At 49.0% G+C, this 24,138-nt stretch overlaps 2 protein-coding genes across 3 annotated transcripts in view; one reads left to right on the forward strand and one right to left on the reverse strand.

The window, feature by feature from the left end:
- The window catches only part of LOC105688574 (protein timeless homolog), a 79,927-nt gene that overhangs the window by 36,023 nt on the left and 19,766 nt on the right, over positions 1-24,138 (reverse strand). The gene's annotated exons all lie outside the window — the stretch shown is intronic.
- LOC110117147 (insulin-like growth factor-binding protein complex acid labile subunit) lies at positions 11,072-14,637 on the forward strand. The gene has a single exon (XM_020853862.2). It carries the CDS (start codon positions 11,457-11,459, stop codon positions 13,989-13,991), a length of 2,535 nt encoding a protein of 844 aa, XP_020709521.2. The 5' UTR covers positions 11,072-11,456; the 3' UTR covers positions 13,992-14,637.

Below are 24,138 nucleotides of genomic sequence, written 5' to 3' on the forward strand. Positions count from 1 at the left end.
AAAGGGGCGTCGATTCGTTCGATTTAACGAGATTACAAAGCAAACGTACCTACTCTAAAAGGGTGCGTCGACGCTATTAGGTTGTGAACTCGACGACCACACGCCACCGGTAGACCGGGGGTGCATCGGAGAGTTCGGGGAACCCCTCTGTTCCAGGGAAGAAGTCGCGTAACGTGAAAATGAATCGAAAAAAAAAGAAATAAATAAACATCCCCTGCATCATTTCAAAGTTCGCCCGAACTCTCGTGACTTTTTTCGCATTTTCCTTTCGTTTATTTCGGTGGCTTTCGGTATTGGGGCATTAACGAACACGTCGAAAGATATCCTCAAAAAACGGGGAGCGAAACTTTCAGGTCCGGAATCCCCGTTGCGTTCGCGTATTATAGTAACGAAGCACACGCACACACAGAACATCGGAGTTTAGTTGCTCCCCTATCTCTCGTTTAGAGCCTGCGGGGCGCGTGGATTCGTTAACAGAGCTTTTTTCCCCCAGTATTTACACCACAATGAAACGTTTAATGAAGCCGAGGATGAAACCAATTTTCCTACGGAATTACACCCTTCCTCGTTTCGGGGAAAATATCAACGCGCGGTAGTACGCATTGACTATCTTTTTAATTGAACCGTGAATGGACAAATACGACCAGACGTACCTGGGTGCGATCGTGCAATTTCTATGGAAAAGAATGACGACGCGACGAGTCAACGAAACTATTCGAAAGGTAAATAGAACGGGGATAAGATAGGAGATAGCTACGAGCCGGTTTAAAATATCGACTGTGCAATTTTCCTCTCTCAACTTCTCGTCGCCGTTGCTTTTTCTTAGCGCCGGTGTATATTTGCCTCCTTATGAGCTTCCGTTCAACCCTGTCACGTGGCGGTCGTTTGCATCTGCCCGAATAGACCCAAATACTCCGTGGAGGGCGAGGCGGAGTAGTGCCGGTAGCGCGGCGGCGGCGGAGGCGAGGGCGGAGGTGGAGGCCGCTAGGACAGCACAGACGGGGCGGACGAAAATGGTAGGCACGTGTCGACCCGTACGTGCTTCAAATCCACCCCCTCGCCCACCGTCCGCCCCGTATCCCGAACACTTTGAATCGAACGTATCGATGTCGACGGTCCGAATGTCTCGCTACGGTCTCACGCACGGTGCACCTCGACAATCTGCGCGCTGAGTTTGGAGGAGAGAAAGAAAAAAGAGATCCGAAGTGGCGGCGGCGCGCCCCGTAGACGCACTTTTCCCGAGTGCTCGCCTCCCACACCCCGTAGATTTGAGTAGGTTTTCGGCTCGTCTTAATGCTCGGCACCGTCAGAGGCAAGACGTAAAGGCTAGCGTGCAAACATCAAAGGTTATGACTTATGATATTAGGGGCACCTGCCGCTATCGTAACGAACCGCCGACGCCCTTACTCGCGCGATGGAAGTCGGCTTTAACAAGATCCGCAACAGACCGGCCCGGTACGCGTTCGTGCCGCCCGAAGCGTGTAAATGACAAATTGCCCGCCCGCCAACAATTATTCCGTCTAAGCCGATGGTTACAGCTATTTAATCCACGTATTCGAAGAAAATCGATCAGAAATGGTGCGGGGAATTTGTCGATCGACTCCACGTGGAATGCTCGATGACTTTTTTTCAACGTCGCGTCATCCCTGTTCATCATTTTATCGTTTCGCAGATCCCGTAGAATATTCACCTGTATCTACGTACCGCGTATGTTTGGAAATTATCGTCGTTGTTACCGTTGTCAACGGAGTAACGACAACGCACGAACTCGAAATGAGTACGAACGAGCACTGCGATAGTTTGTGCTCGTTGTTACGCGCGGCACTATACATAGTTAACCGGGACGACGACTGTAATGAAAAGCGAAGTAACTATACCATAACGTGAAATGAATTAATTTTCACTCCTGAACCGGCTGGCTGGTCCCACCGCACTCGCGTTTCCGGTGAAAAAATGATACGCGTTCTAAGCTGCAGCGGATGAGAGCGGCAGCTCGATGGAATATATATAAAAAGGAAGAATGAATAAATAAATATATCGAAATGCGACCGTAATACGCATTACGTTGAATGAAAATTGAATTGAAACGAGATAGTGGTACATGTACCGGTTAACGAGGTTGCTTCGCACGGTGTCTGCAAATTTTTAATAATTTTATAATTCATCAAACGGTCAAACTGAATGCGTAATCGACTACCGTAAATTGTCGATCGCTCATGCACGCCAAATTACAACGGTGCAGGGCTTTACGATCATTATCGCATAATGGTAATTGTAAATTTTCATGAATAAAATACCATGATGACAGAAATAGCTCGAACTTCACCACCGTTTCGCCTGCTCGTTTTCTATTCCAACGGCATATTTTGATCAGTTCCGGAGCACGAAGCTCGATATATATTTTTTTCACGCTCCGAGAGGCACCCCGTTAATTTCCGGTCAAGAGAATCGAAAATAGAAAGAAAAGGCTCCAGAGATATCTATCCACTGGATGGATTTCGTACACCATTGTACGTATCTTGAAAGGAAAGCTTACGCCGAAATCCGTATGCTATTTCATGATCTAAAAAATTTGAGCACGTACCGTTGTTTTTGTTTCCCCCTTCTCGACGGCAATCGCCGGTTTTTTTTTTTTTGTTTTTTCTCCGGTACGAATAAAATGAATCCGACCCAGAAGCGTCGGACGAAGGAGGTGTACAGATATCGGAAAAGGGGATTTGAATTAAAAATAAAGCTATCACCGATAATCTAAATTACTGCGCAGGATTAATTCATCGTCCTCGACGTTTTTCCGCGTTGAATAAAATATCGAATCTCTGCCATTTTTTCGATGAAAAACAACGAAGGAAACCGAGCCGGATCTACCGGTGGTGGATTGTGGCGGTGGCGCGCGGTGGCTGCTCGGTTGACACCTCCGCAGTCGCTGGGACCACGTACGAGCACGGCGAATTTATCGGCGAGAGGATCGATGCTGACAGCAGCGGGCATTACCAATGATTGCGTCATTCAATATTCATCGGAACCAAAACCCATCCGCATCGGAACTCGAAGCCCCTCGCGTTTCTCGCTCGCATCTAAGTGGCCACCCCGTATCCGCGCCGTTCCTCCGCTCCCCCACGAATTCCTCCGCTTCGGACTACGAATCTATTCCAAAGTTCCCACCCGATGATTTTACCGCGACGTAATCGCGATGATTTATAAAGTTCAGCTAAACTGATAATACGGCGTGCGGTACGTTGATTAAATTTTTTGTTGAATTTTCTCATTTTTTTTTGCTTCTCTCTCTTCTCTGCTCACATCGAAGAGGCAGCAAAACCCTACCGCGTAAGTGGACGGCAAATATTGGCGAATGTTAATATCTGCAAGTTCAGAAAGGCCTAGGAAATTCCGGGTATATCCCAATTTAATTTCGGGTCGCCATGTATGGGCGGTGAAAATCCTCCGGAGTGACATTTGGGTGTAACTACATATACGTATAGGAGATCAGGGCTTTCGATGTCCCTTGAGCGGACATGCGCTCGCTGTATTCCTTCGATTTATGTGCCGGCACGTGAATGATTATTATCTTTGGCTATCGTCGAAGCTTCGCGTCGAATCGTACGAAGAGTACAAATGATAGCGGAATCCCGATAGTGACCTACGCAGATCGAGTGCGACCTTGGAATTCGGGAAACAAGACGAAAGACTCCGGTATATTTACACAAGGAACGGGTTCGAGAAATACGGAGTTTGGAAACTCCGAGTAAGAAAGATCTACGAGGATGGATATTGAGGCAGTAAATAATGGGAAACAAATTATACGAAGGCCGTTGCGTGGCGTTGAATAGAGCAATTTGAAATTCCTGGTAACTTTAGTAATTGGTCCGTTACCTTGGTAACCGTACCTGCACTACTGAATCGTAATTATCGGGTGCTACAGCCGAAGCAGCTGGAATAGTTCGGGATAGCGGCGAACCTTACATGCGACCAAAATCCGTCCCGGTAAGCGAAAAATATCACAAGGTTACAAGGGAGTACGATTACGTCGAAAAACTCCCTGCGGTTCCCTGAAGTACGAGAATAATAAAGAGAGGCTGGACGAAATAAAACAAAATGAATCGCGCGTGAGCTTCCATGCGGAGAAAACGAAAGCTTTGTAGAAATCCCAGCGAATTGTACTTTCGCGAAAATAACGCAGTCATTTATTATATTTATCCGACAACGGAGAAACACCCAGAGCTCTTATTAGCGGCCAAAGATGCTTTTTTCAAAGAAAAGAAGCGGGTACGACACGATGTGGCAGGTCGATGTAAGCCTTTCAACCCCCTACCGCGGCCATTAATCACGGTATGCGCGATACGTACGTAGATCGCCGTTCCGGCTCGACCGATACCGACAAGTCATCCCTCTCACGAGGCAATCGCAACACGGAGGAAACAAGAGTTAAACGAATCCGAGTACCGATTCAGAACTGGGTCCGGGAGCCCCGACGTTTCGTCGGCCGACCGATTTCCTATCCTCTCGACTGTTTGTTCGGCAGCAGTTCGCGTGGGCGAGAGTTTCAAGATTCCCCCAGCGGAATTGTACGTCAAGCGAAAAGCTAGGCCCCGGTAAGGGCGGAGTCTTCGTCACTTTGTTTGTACCCTGACAAGTTATTTTTCCGCGTAACTAAAACGTTGCCAGCTAAACCATTGAGAAAGTTTTCAGGCGCGTCGCAGACGTTGGTATACGAGCGGGTATAAAAGAGCGAGTGTCGCCGGGCTGAAAGACGTTTTCGCTCCTTCCCTCATTTTTCCATTCCTCTTCGCGAGTAAGAAGGTAAGATGCGACGTACGGGCGTATATTCCCCAAAGCGGATCAACTGAAACCGACTGCAAAAACGGCATCAAAGTGGATAGGTTGGTCGGTAGGTAAAATTGGATGAAGCGTGGGTCTAACTTTTTCACCTGGGAGGGGGAAGGGGAGCTCAAGGATATCCGGCGGAGGAGCGGAGAGAGGCGCGGTGTTTCAGACGACCGAGCGTTCCGAGGAAATTCAGAAGGCAAAAGTAACCAGGTTGAGACCAGCTGGTAACATTGGGACAATGGTAATAAATGAGACAAGAGGGACTCGTTCGAGGGACAATAAACAAAGGTTAACGAGTGTATTGGGAATCCAGAGAAATCGAGGGGCGGAAGTGCGTGCCGTCGCCATCTTGACCCGTCGCGACGGTCGCTTACAAAACATCTTTTCCAGATCCTGGAAAGCCTCGCTCCGATTCATGGTTCGATAGAATCCGTCCGTCGATCGATCGATCGGAAATAATGCCGAGAGACGAGTCGAATAATTGAGTTCACGTGTTTGTTGGAAAATCAGGGATTTTTATTTGTCTTATCCTTTTTGTTTTCGTCGAGTTTCCGCGAACGATTCGAAGGTAAAAGCGCGCGGATCGCGGTCAGACGTCCGAGCGAGAGGAAAGGGGAGGAAAGGGGAGGAAAGGGGGAGGGGGCAAGAAGGGGGTTTCCGCGGGCGATTCTCGCCACCTGGGCCATTCGCGACGTCGAAATCCCGACAGTGAGATACGCGGGTCAGTTTGCAAGGAATACCGGCGGGCCACTTCTAACGACATCGAGTCGCTACGTAAGGGGAGATGGAAGCGAGCCAATTTGCACGGCCACAAAGGGTATACACCTGGCCCCCTTCGCTTCGCCCTTTGCCTCTCGCCTCGCGCCCTGGGATCGGATATTATATAATAATATTCCACGCCCGAGTTCATCTCCGCCTCGCCTTAACGCCCTTCGTCTGGCGACGCGCATGCATTGGCCTCACTCCACGAACCAGTCATATCCGTTATCTACGTCTTCTGGCGTCGGGCGGTCGCGATACACGAGGTAAGATAGGGGTAAGATATGGCGACCGAGTTCATCCGAACACCTCGACGCGATTGTTCAACCAGATTTTAATTGCGGACACGATATACGCGGTGCAGGGATTTACATAGACGCGGGTCGTTATTTTCCTATAGCTGGGAAGCGGGGGGGGGTTGACTTTTGCCGGCGAAATGGAGCGAAAGAGAGAGGAGAGAGAGGGGGGGAGAGCGGGGGAAGAGCGAGCCACGGATCGAGATAAAGACTTAGGGTCTTTGAACGGCATTGAAAGGCGATCGACGATCGACGCGGTCCACCTTCGCAGGGACACGACGAAAGGGAAAAGGGGAAAGTTAGGGACAAGAGATGAAGAGAGGGGAAAAAAGAGGAGCCGTTCTCGCCGCAGCGCGATATGGATGTGATAAATTCTTACGGAGTCCGTCTTCTGTTCGACGGTCAACTGCCGGCGTCAACCTTTCCCTCGCTTTCTCCCTTTCCCTCGCTTTCCCCCTTTCTCCTTTTCTCCCTTTCTCCTTCGGGGATGGCGTTAGATCTGACACGTCGACGCCCCGCCCGGGTCGACCCGGGGGTACAAAGGGACGAAGATCCTGCACCCGCTTCAGGGGTCGGACCGGAATACGACGCGACGGGGAAAGTATCGCGCGAAAACGTTGACCTGGAACGTGTATGTGCCCCGGAAGTCTCCTTAAAAGTATGAGTTCACGGTTCACCCCCCCCATCGCAATTCCCTTGCATCACCGACGTCCACAGGCAACCCGAGTTCGAACAGTTTTCCGAGTAGCCGATAACAGGGTTACCGCGATAGTAGAGGAAAAAATAATCGTTGCTCGTCGCCGACGAGGTCAGCAGACTTTTCGCCCTATTTTCTCTTTTCTTTTCCACGTTTCCGTATCACCGTCATGCGGCTATATTCCACGGTGACCGCGGTCCCAGTTTCAGGTCAAAGCATCGAGCGTCACCGCGTGCAGGTTCTGCAAATAACACATACGGATGTACGGTGTTCTTGTCCGGTGGATCGCTGATGTAAAAATATCGACACTGAATTGTCAGTCGTTGTCTGAACAATCAAGGGATTTCGTCAGCCTTTCGAATCTCTTTAATTACCGGTGACGCTTTTATTCCCGGCGTTCGCGATTCCGAGTAACGAAAAATCGAACAGATGAAATGGAATCGGAGCGATTCCGCCCGGTCGACGACGAGGACGTGGGAGTGGTGAGAGTCGGTTGCGAGTGCGTCGCGTCGTGGACTCGAAAGAGCGCGCGAGCCGCGGTTTTTCCCGCCTGACATAAATCTTGAAACGTCCATTAGCTCGACGCTGTGCTACGCTTTCTCGGGTGCAGCGGATGAAGTGCGAAGGGGGTTTTCGAGGGCGAACCAGTGAGAGGTTGTCTCGTATCGAGTGCGAGAATATCCACCCGGTGACATACATCTCGCGCCTCCTCTCCGTCCCGATTTTCTCCCGTTTTCCTCTCCTCCGCGGCATTATTCCCCGGAGATATGAAACGAGCCCCTCGACGACACCTCTTCGCTCATCGCGGATCTGCACATTTGTATCCGTCAACTCGATCCCATTCATTCGGTCCCTCGCCCGCGGTAGGGATGGAGCCGCCGAACGTTCAGAAATGACCATTAACAGAGTAGCGGTTTCGAAAATCGTTACCACTGGCTGGGGCTACTCGAGTATATAATTCCGAAGCGAGGAGAAGCTTTTTCCAACTTTTTTCAGCGCACAATAATGAGTCTGCTCTCCGCACCTATCTTCCGAACGGTCGTGATTTTCCGGTAAATTACAGGTGCGCAATTAACGCGGTTAACGTGATCAAGAACAGGCCACCGTTTAATTTAAAAGTGGGGGATAGGGAAAGGCAGCGGAGAATGTTAAACGAAGCTAAAGTTCACCGGCTGCAGCGGTGCAGCGCTAGGTGTGTAATACGATCCTGATAATTAATCCTCAAACTCCCGTGTACCACACACGTCTACATACTTTTGACTTATCGCACAAAAAACGGAGTAATAAATCGTCCGATCGATAACCGGAGTTTCATTCGCCGCGAGATTTTTCCTTTCTCGGATCCCGAGGAATAACCGGGACGATAAAGACGACGACGACGACGAGGAGGAGGAGGAGGAGGAGGAGGAGGAGGGGGAGGGGGAGGAGGAGGAGCAGCGGCAGCCTAGCAGCTATGTCGCGATCGACCGACCCTCGCTGCTTTACAACGTTTCTCCAACTTCGCTCTCCACGCTCTCCGCTTATTTGAGATCGTCAATTTTAGCTCGCAGTTCGTATTCGATGAAAATTCGTATCGGCTGCTATACTTCTTGCGATGGTTACGTAGCTTACTTTTGCATCTTCGTAAAACGGAACGGAAAACGGAAAGAGGAGCGCGAGAGTGCCATTAAGGAAATGGTAGTCCTTCGGCGACAGATGCGTACTAAGTAAGATGGTTATGATTTCGTGCCGCTCAAGATATTTTTACGCGATGCCGTCGCGCTATGAAAAATGAATCCTGATTCGAATTGGAGCGCCAGTTGCTCCTCGTCGTTCTTTCGATTACGAATAACCTTTTGCCATAATAAAAATTACCGACGTCCTTGCTACCGAAACGTCGGTCGATTTCCATCGAGACGACCCCGGATATAATTTGCAAGCTATGGAAATAATAACTGAAACTGATTTCGATGTGACAAAATTGGACAGAGGCCGACCCGTCTCATAGAGTTACGTGACGGTGGCTGAAAAGCTTCGAAACCGAAGGGACCCAAAAGTATTTTTTTTCCTCGTTGTTTTTGTTCTTCCTTTCGCTGCTTCTTTTCTCTTTCATTTCGACTCTGATTGATCTCCACGCTCGCGGACACGCACGTACGCGGCTACAGTGCGCGTAGGGATTGGAGAAGAGCGAAAATGAGACGTAGGTGGTTCCTTTCTCCCCCAAAAAAAACCACGATCAAAGCCACACCCGAGCAACTTTCGATTTTCCTATACCTACGCCACCCCACATCTTTTATTTTCTCTACCCATTTTCATCCGACTGCGACGAGGTGACTCTGGACACGCGTTGAGACAACGCGTTTTTATTCTCTGTCTTTATTTCACTCCGTGGTTTCTTATTTTTTTTTTTTCATATATTCGGCAAGTATCAGAGGGCCGCGCACTATGGAAGATATCCTTTTTTTCACATTGCACAGGCTGGTGCCTCCGCAGTCCGGTCCGTAATGCGATACAACGATCGTAAGTTTCGTATAAATGCGATCGTAATACTTCCAGAAGGAATGGCCGCTATCGCCTGCTTGTTGCGTGTTTAATGGGTGGTTCTTCGATTCCAGTGTAGTTGGCTGCGTAGTCGAATCTTTTGAAGGGGAGCCCGGCGCAAAATGCGAGGGAAGAAAAGACGAAAGAAAGATGGAAATGAAGGGGAAAAAAAAAAAAAAACGGAGAAAGTCGAATCAAGTCAAAACGAGCAAGCTGAGGGGATGGGGAGCGAAATTCGGGCAAAGGAAATAACGGGGATTTCGGAGGAGCGGGAAGCAGCTCTCTCGGGCGCAACCAGACGACATCGGGCGCAAGGCTATTACCCTACCATTTCCCGGCATACCGATCGACTGCAATTACAATCTTCTCCGACCAATCCCGCTCCTCCTCAACGCACACCCCCCTTTGTCATCTATTCGCCTACCATTTTCGGCAGAAAATCTCTTCCGTCCCGAACGTATACCTCGTACCGTTTCACACACCGCCCAAAAATACTTTCGTTACAGACCAACTTCGCTATAAAATTACCGAAATTTACCCCTCCATTTTTTACTCCATTTATTCAAATTTCTTTTCGTACTTTCAAATGCCTGGAAAGGCGTAGGGGTGGCGAGTGCCGGCGCTCGGCTCAGTTACGCCGTTTTGCATCGGTTTTCGAATATAAAAAAAAGTCGCAAGGAGTCGGCGAGAAAGGAGCGAGTACGGAACGGGACGTTGTATATACGTAGGGGTAGAAACTGACTACGGTACGGTCCCGTCGCGTGCGCATCTGGCAAAGGGGCGAGAGAGACGCGATCGTGAGATGGGTATATCACTACGGGTGTAATATACCTTATCTTTATGACTTTTTTGCGGAGACCCATTGACTGCCAGAAGCAATAACACGCGATGCTCCCTCGGATAAATATTACCCACGCAGCGAGCGTTAAATTCATTTCAAATTGTCCGAAAACTGTACAGTCGCGCAATCAGGCACCCACTCGGCAACGACGCGACGAAGGAGATAACGACAATCTTGTACAACGACTTATATCTCTGTTGCTGCTCCGACGACAAAAAAAAAAAAATCCTCATCGCCTCCGTACTCCGTGGTGGGAGAAACTGAGACCTTCGCTGTTCCGAACCAAGCTCGGAAAGAAGAAGAGGCGAACGCGAAACTGCGGGAAAACAACGTTTTGTATTTTACGTTGTCTTGAGGAAAGGCAACGCTACAAAGGATCTCGCTTCGGGAAATGTTCGATGCGAGGATGGTCCCGGAGGTAACGAGAATTAGGAAACGTGCACGCGGGTCAACCGAAGAAACCGATACGGATGAAATGTGAAGTACTCCACAAAGTACACATTCCGGAGTGCACTGGACGATGTATATCTAGTCCAGGTCGTAAGTAATATGTACTTTGGGATTTACTTCCAACTGCCGCGAGTGGGTTCTAAAAAACTGGAGAGCACTCACGCACGTAATACAATATTAGAGTTTATACTCAAGTTGATTGCCGAGCTGTTCTCGTTGCGGAGAAGTTTATATTCATTTTTGGGAAGCAGCGAATGAAAATTATCCGTAGGGCAAATCGATCGATACGTCGCAACGCTCCGGCGATACCTATTCTAGCCCACGCGCGTATAACGGTGTAATTGTCCGTGCATCGGATCGCCGAATAGAGTCCGGTCGCGCAGTTTCGGGGGGTTAATAAAAATCCGTGCGTGAAATCATACGGGGTGCAGGTTGCGCCGTTTGTTATTAGGGTTATTATTATCATCGCGATTATTGTAATTGCTAGGGTATAGTAACTGCGTCCGTAGTGGAAATGGGATTATGAAAATAGTGGTGGCAGTTGGCGGATTCCGAGAGCTCCGGTGGAAAAGGGCTAGCGGGCTTGGTGAACGACGGGGGCGAAAAGGGGGTGCAGGGATCGGAGAGAACGCAAGCGCACAACCTTATCGAGTTCGTGGCAGACACGGTGGTGGCTACCACGACCGACGGAGATGATTCAGTTCCGCAGAGAGACTCGTCTTCGACGTAACGCCGGTAGAATCGCACAGTTCTCGATCGGAGGGCCACTTTTTCAGGCTCGAAAATAATAATGATAAACTTGGCTTACGCGACATGGACGGTTAGTTCTCTATTCCGTACCATCGCGATCGAGAGAGCGGACTAGTTCGCGTTTCGAGAATAAAAAAAAAAGGATAAAAAGTATAACCGTGTGGGAAATTCGATCGGTTCCTCATCGACCGATAACGATACGGTAAGATAAATCATCGGGGCGGGATGTCGCGAGTAACCGGAGGATAACGACGCGGCGTCAGATCCCTCGTGAAAAAACGAAAGAGATGTGAAACTAAAAAATCCCCCTAAACAAGTGATGTGGCATCTCGCACTGGTGCTGGCCATCGCGGCAGGGACTTACAGTTGCCACGCTTGTCCGGAGTCCTGCGAGTGTCATCAGCTCCCGGAACCCGAGGATCTAGCAGCTTTGGTGCAGGTGGCCTGCCTGGGCAGGACTCCGAGGGTGGTGGACCTGTCGTCGACGACCCGCCGTCTGAGGGTGATCGACGCCGAGGAGAGCGAGCTCCTGGGGCTTCTGGAGGAGCTGGCGAACGCGACTCTGCCTCTGCCGTACCTCGACGAGTTCGAGTTCACCAACTGTTCCCTCACGACTCTGAACTCCTCTCCGTGGTCCTCGGGCTCCCTCGAGAGAGTGCGAATACTGAACATTTCGCGTAACCATTTCACGGATTTCGAAGAAGTGAGAACAGCGAGTCGATCCAACCTGACGAGTCTGACGATCCTCGACGTGTCGCGCAACCACGTAAGCAATCTGAGCGCCGAGACGTTCGGGACACTGCCGGTTCTCGCGCGGTTGTGCCTGAAGGGAAACGACATCTCTCACGTCGACGCGGATGCTTTCCTCGGACTCGAACTGCTGGAGGACCTCGACCTCTCGGACAACAGACTCGTCACTCTGCCGGACAAGGCTCTGACGCCGCTGGAATCTCTGCAGAAATTGGACCTCAGCGGAAACCAGCTGAAAATTCTCGGAGCGGGGTGGTTCGAAAGTCTCGGGAGACTTCGAGAGCTCGACGTGTCGCGAAACGGTCTGGCCCGCGCTGCGTCCGGAGCCCTCCAGCCGATTCCGGGCTTGTCGGTGCTGAGATTGGCCGGTAATCCGTTGCGGGAACGCGACGTGTCGCTGCTTCTTGGCACGGGGAGAAAGCTCGAGACGGTCGACGCTTCGAGAACGGGTTTGATCCGGGTACCGGCAGCTCTGACGAGATCCGTGCGAGCCCTGAGACTGGCGGGTAATAAGCTGACATCGATTCGCGGTGGCGATTTGGATAGCTATCCTCTTCTCCGTTTGTTAGACATGTCGGACAACCGTTTAATCGACGTGGAAGTGGACGCTCTCGGCCGTCTCGAGGTCCTCGACGATCTCGATGTGTCCGGTAATTTTCTGACCGAGGTACCGAAAAGCCTTCCGGGTAGCTTGACGTCCCTCAACCTCGATCGCAATCCGATAAAAATCCTGAGATTCAACGACCTGCAGGGGCTGTGGAACCTACGTTCGTTGTCCCTTAGGAAAAATTCCGTAACCGAAATCCAGGAAGGCGCGTTCGGGCAGCTACTCGCCCTCGAAGTCCTCGACATCTCCGACAATCCGATCAAAGAGCTTCCAGCGAATACTCTGAACGGACCGCCGTGTCTGAATATTCTGAGAATGTCGGGACTCGGCAGTCTCCGGTGGAATCAACGAGAGCAAGGAGACATGACGTTTCCCGTTCCCGCCCCCGAAAGACTGGCGGACCTCGACGTGTCCGGAAGTCCGGTACTGGCGGCTCAACTCCTCGCGGACACCGCGGCACTCTCCGCCTGCAAGAGTCTGGTTCGCCTGAACCTCGAAAGAACGAACTTGACATCCATTAGATCGGACTTGATTTACTTCGTGCCGCAGCTACGCGCGTTGGGTCTCGGCGGCAACTCTTGGTGCTGCAACGAGGATCTCTATTGGCTCGGAGAGTGGTCCAGAGATCACTCGGAGCTCGAACCTCTGGCGAGGTGTTCGGAGGAGGATGAAGGTGGAGACCTGGGGGGAATCTATCTCCGGGAATTACCATCTCCTCCGACACCGCCGTCTACTACCAGCATCGAGGCGCCCTCGGAACCCTCAGCTAGTATTACCGGGACGATTAAAACACCGGAAACATTAAACACGGAGGGTAACCGGAGCTCGACGTCTTCCCGCGAAACAACCGACGAAGAGGATCGCGTTCGCGACGATTACCCAGCGACCGAGCCGCTCCGTTTCGACCCGGGGAACGACACAAACTTGGAAACCGACGGAGAACCGACGGAATCCGAGTCAACGACCGCGCGAATGACCCTCGAGTCCGCGAAGAAGATCAAGCAGATGATATACGAAATAAAATCCGCGACGAGAAATCCAACGGCGCATTCGATTCTGTTGAATGCCTCTCACCGCCTTTCACCCCCCCGCAATAACCGACCTCTACAAATCGCGACCAAGTCAACGATCGCGACGAGACGGAGAAACGATTCCGTCTCGAATCTGAGTTCCACTTCCGGCTCCGAGCGGGAAGTCAAGTCGGAGAAGAAGAGCAAGGAGTCGGTGGAGGTGAAAGTCGCTACCGAAGGTTCTGCAAAAACGGTCGCCGAGGAGCTGAGCGGTCGCGCAACGGACTCCGATGCGAGAATATCAGAGGCGTTATCAGCGGGAGCTCATCCCGGGATGCTCGTCTTGGTAGGAGCAGCGTTGGGCGCAGCGGCAGCGCTTTCGGTGGTCCTTTCAAAGCGCGCAACCGCCAGAAGAAGAGACTGCTGCTACCAGCGTCAAGAAAACATCGAGGTCCACACGCTGACACCGGTCACGGAATTGTGGTGATCTCGATCGTTGCTTGGAGAAGCGAAGGTAAAAGATATCTTTCACGGATAAACCGACGGTTTGTCAATCGACAATAATCCTGTGTCGAGATGGAGGGGCGAGAGGGAAGTTGACGAGGGGAAGGGAGAAGTTTCGGAAAAAAGGAGGATCGACGAGGCTCGATGAATGGTAACGCGAATGTATAAGGCGCGATATTTAACGGACGGTGTACAAGTTTTGTAATTGTGTCAGTTTTGGGAAACGTATGTACTATAATAGTGAGTATACATGTATTCGTTTGATAAAGAGACAAGTGTAGGACGAACGTAAGGTAAGATGAAAAATAGGTAACAGTGTTCGAATCGAGTTGTCAAAAAATGAAAAGAAAATAGAACTGTTCACTGTGCGTCGAGATAAGATAAGTTTAGCGGGAGACCGAAAACCCAGTCGCCATTTGTACAGAATTCTTGCTTCGAGGATTTTATCCGCCTTAAAAGAAAGAAAAATTGAAAATGAAAAAAGAACAAACAAAAATTAATGAATAATAATTATGAGGCGGCTTGCCGAATTCCGTAAGAATATAAACAAAGAGGTTAGATATTATCTTTCTTAAAAATAACCAGTGTCAAAATACCATTATTATGATAATAAACTAATGTACAAAGAATATCGTGACTGGCATTCATTCACTCACACTACACGTTCTCATCGCCACTACCGTTTGTTCTGTATGCCGATAAATCGAATCACGGAGTCCGGCGAACTTTCTTGTATACGATGAGATGAAAGAGCTGATTTTAGAATATTCGCAAGAAACTCGCAGACAAATGAGGTCTCACCGAGAGTTCCAAGTTCACTTTGATCTACAATGGAATAAAATAGAAAAATTTCCCTTCGACGAGGTGTTGATGTTTTTTTTTCATGGGACGTAACAACATGGGAAGCTCCGACGGTCGATTCGTTAAAAACTTCCCTTCGCGAAGTCAGAAATGTTTACAAAGCCTGACCTTCCCGGAGACGGTAATATCCGTACACACGTACAGCGAGAAGTGTAATTCCGTCGAAAAAAATACAGCGTCGATGCGACGTTGACTTTGCTCCGAGTTTCACCCGTCTTCGTATTCGTATCATTATTATCCATGAATTTTTCGCGTAGTAATTTTGTCTCGCGTCGAGAAACAAACGTACGTACATATTTCTGAGCATTTCTCTACGACATTGTCGTGACATTTTCCAGGTAAAGTAATTCCCGTGAGATAATATAACTGCGGCAAGCCCGTCGCAAGGTATAACGTAACACGGGTACACGTCCATCCGTATGAAAATGACACGGAAACAAAGTCTTTGGTTTCATAACCGTGTCATAAAATTGAGGTTTCTCGCGCGGTGCACGTACGTAAATACGTACACTTCACACGTGTACGACACGAAGTTTGAAATTGAGTAAGGAATAGCAGGTGACGAGATGCAACTAGGGAGAGAGGGAATACTTTTCCGCGATCCGGAAGAATGTGAAAGTGGAAGTGGGCCTGCGGAGTGAAAGGGTCGGAGGGTAGCGGAGGGAGAAGGATGTAGGATCGGAAGGGAGGATCTGAGACTCGAAGTCCGGAGGCTAGGAGATTTCAGCTTTCTCGATTAAAGGGAAGCTAAGCTACGGTGTTCACCGTTCAAAGCTCGAGTGGTGAGCCGCACTCAGCCCAGGGACAAACTTGCCCCAAACTTCTGAAATCCGAACGCAGTTTCCCTAATCGAATAAAATCATAGCAATTAAGACCTCCGCGTCTTCTCCGATAATGTTTGTATATCGAGCTAATCCAACCCTTTAGTTTCGAGGGTCGCCAAGCTTGAAATCCCCCGGCTGAAGGCTCGGTCGCGATTTCGGTACAAGTTTTTTCCCTCCCTCTTATGGGAATGGTTGAAATCCGTGGAAAAACCCCCCTCACCGCGAACTCCTACGTTAATGAGTTCCAAAAGCTCCAAGTCAGACAAAGATACGGAGAGATATTTCAGAGTTGCAGATTCAACCGGGCGTTGAATATGTGGTATACGTGTGTATATGTAGCTAGTTCTATTTTCGTTGAGCCTCCGCGAGCCTTTGCTCGAGGACCGTTTCAAGGACCATCCGAAGCCGAGCGAGCGTCAAAACTTTGGTGAGTGCAGGTACGAAACGCAGACGAAAACCGGAGTTCAGCAGACTGGTCGGGGGTATGGAAAGTTAGGGGTAGATGAGTTCGTACTTGAAAGTGGAAAGTGACGTTGATATTCGGTACAAATACCCGCCAATGGCAAAGGAACGGGGAGGTCAACTCGACGACCCCTCTTAAAAGTTTTCCATCTCGCGCGACGACGCGGGTTACGGGTGTCCCGTGTACGTAATAAAAATTACATCTCTCGTACACGGGTATTTCTCGATCTCGGTCTTTGAGGAATTGAATAAAATGTGTATTTCATCGGAGCCAATCTGAAGTCGAATAAGTGAAGTTTTTTAGACGTCAAAAGAGTTGAAATGCATCTACTGAAAAAACTGGGGTAGCGATAAGGGCGAAGATTTCCTCTCGACGTTGGTTATTCTCGCGCCACCTACCCACCCCCGTCCGCCCCCCTCCCCCGTATGGTATATTAAAGAAGACGCGGCGATCAATGCCACCCACCCCCCCCTCCGCTATACGTGCACGTTCCACGGGAGGTACACACGTATAGTATAACCGTGTATACCGACCGACTCGGGATTCCCCGCGGGGCGCACCACCCGCCACTCGTCGAGCACCAAACCGCCAACCACCCCACCGCACCTCGAGTTCCATAGCTGCGGGTCTAAGAGGACCGCGTCCCGTATTTCCCATTTCTAGACGCAACTATGAGCCGATGACAGCTCAAATGTACCCGGCTAAATCTGCGCTAACCACAAATTCTACAACCAGTTTGAATTCCCCTGGCACTGCACTCCGGAGGCTGCGAGAAGTAGTAAAACTGGAACAGTTTCAGAGGATTCTAAATTATATCGAACGACCCTCGTAGATGTAACTCGCGACTTTTTACTCCACAAAGACACTTACTTTGTTGCAGTTTGCCGCGAGAGTCGTATGATTTTTTTCACGGCGAATCGTCGCATTTTCATTGCGGCGAGCTTACGAGTTCGATGTCGAAAATCTTCCGGGATTATCGCACGATGAAATTGGAAAACAGGCGCGAGTTTCGGCGAACGTTATCATTTCATTCCGTTCTCGCGCGTCGGGAGGTGCCTCAAAGTACACGAGATTGTCACTTACGACTTGCGAAAGGTGAGATTTCGTACTTTGTAGGTACGCACCTGCACACGTATATGCAAAAGACGGATACATGAGACATACGCGTAGCGACGTGAGTCGTGATTCGTAGAGTGGGAACGGTACAGAACGGAGGGCAAAAGCTTCGACGCTGAATGTGACTGGAAGCCTCAAATACATGATGCGGCTTAATGTTTCCCGCAAATCCCGCTTGATACCTGCCATCCATATCAATCCAGGTGTACGTGCGGGCACAACGCCGTTCCACCGTGGTAAGGATTCCTAAATCAGAGCTTTGAGCGAACGCTACGCACCGTTACGATTCCACTCCTCGTATATTTCCATCCTTGTTCGTTTCCACATCCGATCGACTAATTAGCGATCGGAGAATAGGAAAGACGAATCACGCCTCCGTTTCCCTCGTAACATTAATCGCGTCGCAACTGATATAATGTTATGGAAACTGATCGATGACGAGCTTTTCAAATCCGGACAAAAGTAAAATAAAAATAGCCGATCCTTTCCGCAAAAGCTGTTGATACCCCGAACTCTGTTGAGCGTGGATCGTCGTCGGCGAAAGCTTTCAAGTTGCCACAATGACGCGACGTGGCACGGCAGTCTAGGAAAAAAAAAGGAACGAGAAAGGGGGAGAAAGGAAAGAACTGTAGCGGTGGAGAGTTGGATTTCGAGATGGGAGAGAAGATCCCGTTGGCAAGAGCGAAGCCCTAGTCTCGCTTCCTGAAGAGTTCGCAACACCGCGAGTATAAGGCAGGTACGTATCTTAATTTAGTTTCCTACGTCCGAAACGCCGCTGTTGGAAACCGAGTTTCCCGGAGCTACTCAAGATATAATATTCCGACACGCACGCGGTGGCGCATATAATTATCGCGCCAGAAAAGAAAACTTTCCAGTATACGTATCCGACGCGCTCGTCGGGGTAGTTGGGATGCACGTATAAAAACTTGGAGGGGGGGCGAAGAAGAAGAAAATATAAAAAAAAAAAACTCCCTACGCCTCAGAGGCCCACACCTCACTACTAATTAGAGGCGTATTTTACATCTGTGAATTAGAATCTAAAACTCGAACATCCGTAACATTTTTCAGATTCAAAGTGCAATCTTTGAGATATCGACACCGAGATAGCGTGACTGAATTACATAGTTGAGTCATCGAGTAATAACTTTGCACGATTGAATTTCCAGAAGCTTTCGCGCAAGAATGATCGAGGGTTCGACCGATGCGATCGTACGAAAAAAAGAAATTAAATTAAAGAAAAAAAAAAAGAAAAAGCCCCGACTACATTTCTATAACTCCACGGAATACCTTCCGCTCTGTCAATATTATAAGTTATAACTCCCCTTGCAGAATTTCAGCTGAATTTCCCCGATCATCGACCATAGGTGAGAGACCCTCTTAATCGATTCGTCGAGTGAATTTTCAAAGGGCGAAAAATCCCAAGCCGAACGAATCGAGGGATCCCGGCACAGCGTTACGGTGCAGTTCGACGAGGGACGGTACCTCGCAACGAGATTTCCCTCCGATTAAATTTACTTCAGTCGAAGGAAAATATGAATACATGGTCGAGAGATACATCGGGTGAACGTTGAGAACATGCGGTGGTTACCGCCGTACGTTGCATAAACCCCGTATACCGAAGAAACTCCCATGTGGAATAAAACTGTCTCGAGGAGAGAAAATGCCATAAACCGACGCATAAGTAGCTCTCGCAGGTATTTCACGGCACCAGCGGCTAGACACACCGGGACATCGGGCATACGTGTAGAAGGTGCGGATACGGTGTCGGGTAACGAGAGCGGGGGTTGGGGTGGGTGCCTCTACTCTCGTAACTCGTACCGTCGCGGAATGTGCGTCGTTCTCCGATCCACTCAGGAGACGCTTCGAAGCTCTTCGCGGTACGGTAGCGTCTTCTAATCATTCGATCCCGTGACCTACTCGAACGGACGGATCCGCAGCGATCTCGGACGGTTTTCAATTCGGCGAGCATACCGTCCGACGTGAGAACCACGAAACGTAAACGAATTCGGTACGGAGGTCGAACATCTGCCAGTGCCGAGCGACACCGCAATTATTACATTTACGCGATATATTTGCAAAAGAGACTCTTGAAAACGACGGGTCGTCACTCGACGACAAAGAACCGCAAGATTGCAGTAGGAAAGTAAATCGAATGTATGACTACATGTATACCGAGTTTTCCGTCAAAATATGTTTCTCCGCGCACGTCTACGAGTACGCGTACAAAACGAGGTCCTCGCTCTCATTTTATCGAGAGTGAATTTTACTTGAAATTTTTTCTCCGCAACTCCTCAGCCCCGGGGGCTGGTTCGCGTAGCCCCTTCGGATAGTCGCGGAGTTTTGTCTTCCTCGTGGACGTATTATGCCCGAATACCGGCGAAGGAGTAACGCAGCGTTGAATGGCGAGTGACGTGTTGATCGCCGCGAAGAAAACACGAGCAAGTCCGCTCTATTACCCCGTCCGTTATAATTACCCGAGCAAATTCACTTTGGCGTTATTAGCCCGGAGGAATATAATCGAGGCGGGGTGCGAGCTCCAACGGCAACCCGGTGTCTGCTCTCGTCGTCCGTCGCCGTGTCCGCGATCCCCCGCAATTTACCTCGATCCGCGCATCATTTGCGACGTTTCCTTCGCGGAATTAGAGAAAATCGCCGCGACTCGTGCTCGCCGTAATTCATCACCCGTTTCCACCGTGCTTATTGCATTTCTTTTCTAATTTGCCTGACAATTACGTTGATTAGCGGATTAAAAATGAGCGATGGAGCGGAAGTTCTCGGTGTAAATGAAACGAAAACATCGGTGAATAAATAAATAAGCCGTCGGCGAGAACGTGGAAAAAGTTACGGAGTAGAGAAAAAAAGGGACGTTCGGGAATGACGACGAGTCATTACGTAACACGGTTCGTTCGACAGAGTATAAAATACGATCACGGTCATAAAGCTAGAAGGCGACGTGAATCTTTCGTCTCTACTTTTCGAAGCTTTTCACGCAGAGATTGAATGATTACAGCTCGGATTCTGGAAACTGTATCGGGTTGCGGGAGCAAACTTTCTATAAGATAGAACCGAATCCAATTACCCGGAAACTCTGCGTAGCTGTAGCGGCAGCGGGAGCTGCTGATAAATAAACCACGAGCAATGCATATCGAAGAATCATCGTTCCTAGTTTGCCTTTCGTCATTACGCAGACGATAACCGCGAGTGCAGAGGGTTGGGGGAGGCGCAAAGGGGTTATTCCGAAACACCGAAACAGCAAAACCTGTAAACCCGAAACTAGGGACACGCTCGATTCCTCGGGGACGCCCCGTAGGCCACCCGGAGGACTTTAACGACTGCCGCTTTGTATCGCTTGGGGTAGAAACGACAACAGCCACCAGCCGGTAGCACCGCCGCCACTTTCTCTTTCAAGCTGCGGGCTCCGTGGGTTTTCTACCGCGATATCAAGGCCCGTTTCTTGACTCGCGATATAATAAGCGGCATTAATATTTGCACCGTTCTCAAACGATAAGCTCCCTACGCGGCTCGAGTGCCTTGCGGTTGTTCCCGGGGATTCCGGTGGCATTCTCTCTCGCCGCGCGCCTCCCCTACTTCTTCATTGTCCCGCGCGACGCGACTTGCGACGACGAAGACGTCGAGCTCTTCTTACCCGTAATGAGAAGGTCGCTGCGAGCTACCTCCGTCAATACACCTACGACGCACCTCCGGAGAACTTCTCGTTCGCGTTGTCGAACAATTTTCGATTACACGCGTCCGCACGTACAATTTACGTACGTTCGTGCCTTGTAGCGTATCGATCCGGTCGCGAGATGAGAGCAATACGAGCAACGTGAAGATCGAAACTTCGAAGCGATGAAAAAATCCAACAATGGAATCATCCGTTATTTCTATTATATCGCGCGAGCTTTTATGCACACAATAGGATGACGTAATTAATTTTGAAATGCAACTCCGTAATGGCCCCGCTGAATTGTTGCTCGGTATAGCCGGTGGAGAATGAACATCAAAGAATCCCACATCAAGCAAGAGCTTGGCGAATACTAGTCCCGTTACGAATAGATGTAGACATACCGATATATAGGTGTACAACGCGAAACGGCGCACCGACGGCTTCGGGTAAGCTTGCAATTTCGCCGAGAAATTTTACACTAATTGAGTGCTTACCTCAAATATCGATTCAAAGGAAAACCACGTCAATTTCGCAGCGGAGCTCTTATTTTATCTTACTTTAGTTTCATTCATTTTCATTTATTTTCATTTATTTTCATTTATTTTTATTTATTTTTCTCTCGTCGCGGAAAAATGAGATTCTCACCGTTTGACATTTCGATGAAAGACCAGATGAGTTGTATTAATTCCGATTACTCGTTGATTCGGTTTGCATTGAATTTCATTAAAAGCTTCTATATCTGAGCATAATTTACGAAGTAGCGTCCCTTTTGGCCTCAAGATAAACAACCTCCAGCCGCGTTTATGAACGCAATTATCTGTCTTGAGCAGTTCCGGAGAAACTCTGTAATCGCGTAAGAAAAGTTAATTAAATCGTTCGAAATTAATCCTAATTCAAGGGCCGACAGCGCGTCCCGTCATTTGGGGCTGACAAAAAAATTTTCATCGTTACAAAGGTAATGCCGATACGAAAAACAATTACAAAAATGTTCCCCGCCGTCGCATGTACGCCCGATTATTATTAATGCAATACCTCGCGCATACAACGTCGGATCTCCGTCGGCGTTACGCGAATTAAGTAGCAATTTATGTCTCGTCAAGGGAATTCGAAAACGGAAAAAACAGGGGGAACGAAAATAGAAAAAAAAAAAGAAAAAAAAAAAGGAAGAGAAATGTACAAATGTATACCTGTACGTATACCGTCCCCCTAAATTCCGTGAAAAGTCGATAACAGGGGTAGGCGGCATGAAGAGGTGTGTTTGCACTTTCTCGCTTCTTTTTGAGTGCCTTCAAAGAACCCGTGATTGGGTTTCAGCGGCACTAAAGCGAGGACCGAACCACCGTAAAGGGTTATACGCGGAGGGGTGGCGGCGTCCCTTGGAGCCGTTCAATTTCGTGGTTGCGAGAAAAGAGAGGTAAGGAAAATAAAATAGAATAAAATAAACCGAAAGACCGAACGAGACGAGTGGTAGATAAAAAAAAGTCCACTTAAAACCGCGGTCCAGTTTCGAGGACAAACAAATTTGACCGACGTTCATCTTCCGATAGGGAAACATCTGCGTACGGGTCGAACACGGCGTGTATTTCGAGGTAAGAGACGCCGGTTCGTTCTCACGTTTATTTTCTACACGCGTTTAATTTTACTTTGAGTTTCGACTCGACGCTCAGGAGTACGTACAAGCTGTGTACCTACTACATTCGCAGAGCCCGAGGGGTGGAGCAAAGTCTCGACGTCGCTGAATATTCGCTACTGCGGATGGTAGGGTATTTTTGTCAATGACAAAGCGAGGGGGAGGGGGTGGAAAGTTCGGCGAGGTACCACGCAGAGTGACAGCTGACGTGACACTCCGACAATGAAACAAGACTTTCGGGGGTGGGGGGTGGGGGGTGGGAGGGGTGGATATACGCGAAGGCGAGGGTGTCGTTCGAAAGCATAGTCTTGAATTGATATTAATAACTCGGCGTGCTACGCCCTTCCCGTTGCGGTTACGGTGTAGCTGGTATTCGAAGTTTACGACTCGTCGACTGGGGAGTTGGAAGCTGGGAAATGAGTCAAAGTCAACTCGGCACGGTTGCTTTGTTGATGGTAAACTAAGCTAAATTCGCTAAGGGAATTACAGAAGTGAACATGAAAATCTTTACATTTTGATCATACTTAACCGACGGGAAATTGGAAATTATTATTCCATAGGGCCGACGCGTTAACAATGAATTTTGACCCGTGACCGCGATTTACATAAGAGAAGTCTTAATTGGAAGTCCGGGTTATAGAGAGTTCGCGAAGCCTGAAACCTGCAGCAGCTACGGGAGTCCGGAAACCGTAAATGACCAATTGGCAATTTAACAACGAGACGATAAGAGAATCGCAGGCATATCGAGGGTGTTATAATTAATTGCTTTCCAATAAGCCCCGGTTCGATAGGTGGGCGGGCTTCGCCGTACCCTCCGCGAGGGATTACTCGGCTAGACTGGAAAAAAGGAAGAAGAAAAAAGAAAAAAAACACCGTAAAACATGTTCGAAAGTGGGGGAAAAAATTAAACTTTTTTTTGCTCTCAATTGCAGTTCGTTTATAAATGAAAATGAATTTTCCCATTCGCCACATTCCGGTGTTCGCTTGTGGAGTTTTACTCGTTGCGATGGGCCGATTCTACCAAAGATTCGCCGATGAGTCCGATGAAGAAAACGCGAGATTCTTATTCGCTTTCATTCCGTACACGATCCATGAAAGTTTTATGGATTGGGTTGTGTAAAGATGGAAGATAACCGATGCTGCACGCGAAGGGTTGCCCACCGACCGGTAATTGGGAAATGCGAGACGAAACGCTTTTCCACCCTGCGGTTTTTATGCACCTCCCACCTCCCACCCCGCACCTGCACCCCTATCCGCCTGTCATTCTTTTTCCATACCCCCTCTTGTGTAGTTCCCCGAAGAAAAAACCGAGGAACTCTTACACGAGACCTCGGGAAAATCTCCGAAAGCTGAATATTGAAATTTGATAGTCGTGTAACTTTATATCCTGCGGCGAGGTTGTGAGAAAAAGAAGGGGCAAACGCGAGAGAAAAAAAAAAAGAAAAACTAGATAAACCAGAATGTAAAGTTATGGAAATTTCTAATCGAAAGTCTCGATTATTAAACGACAAACGAGTAAAAATCTTGTAGTGAGCGAGTTACTCGCAGTGGCAAAATGGTATGTAAATT

This window comes from Athalia rosae, chromosome 6 (genome assembly GCF_917208135.1).
Source record: "Athalia rosae chromosome 6, iyAthRosa1.1, whole genome shotgun sequence".
In the NCBI taxonomy this organism is placed as follows: domain Eukaryota; kingdom Metazoa; phylum Arthropoda; class Insecta; order Hymenoptera; family Athaliidae; genus Athalia; species Athalia rosae.

Bases quoted from the DNA above. Each gene is read 5' to 3' on its own strand.
- LOC110117147 (XM_020853862.2), top strand. From the start codon at position 11,457: ATGTGGCATCTCGCACTGGTGCTGGCCATCGCGGCAGGGACTTACAGT.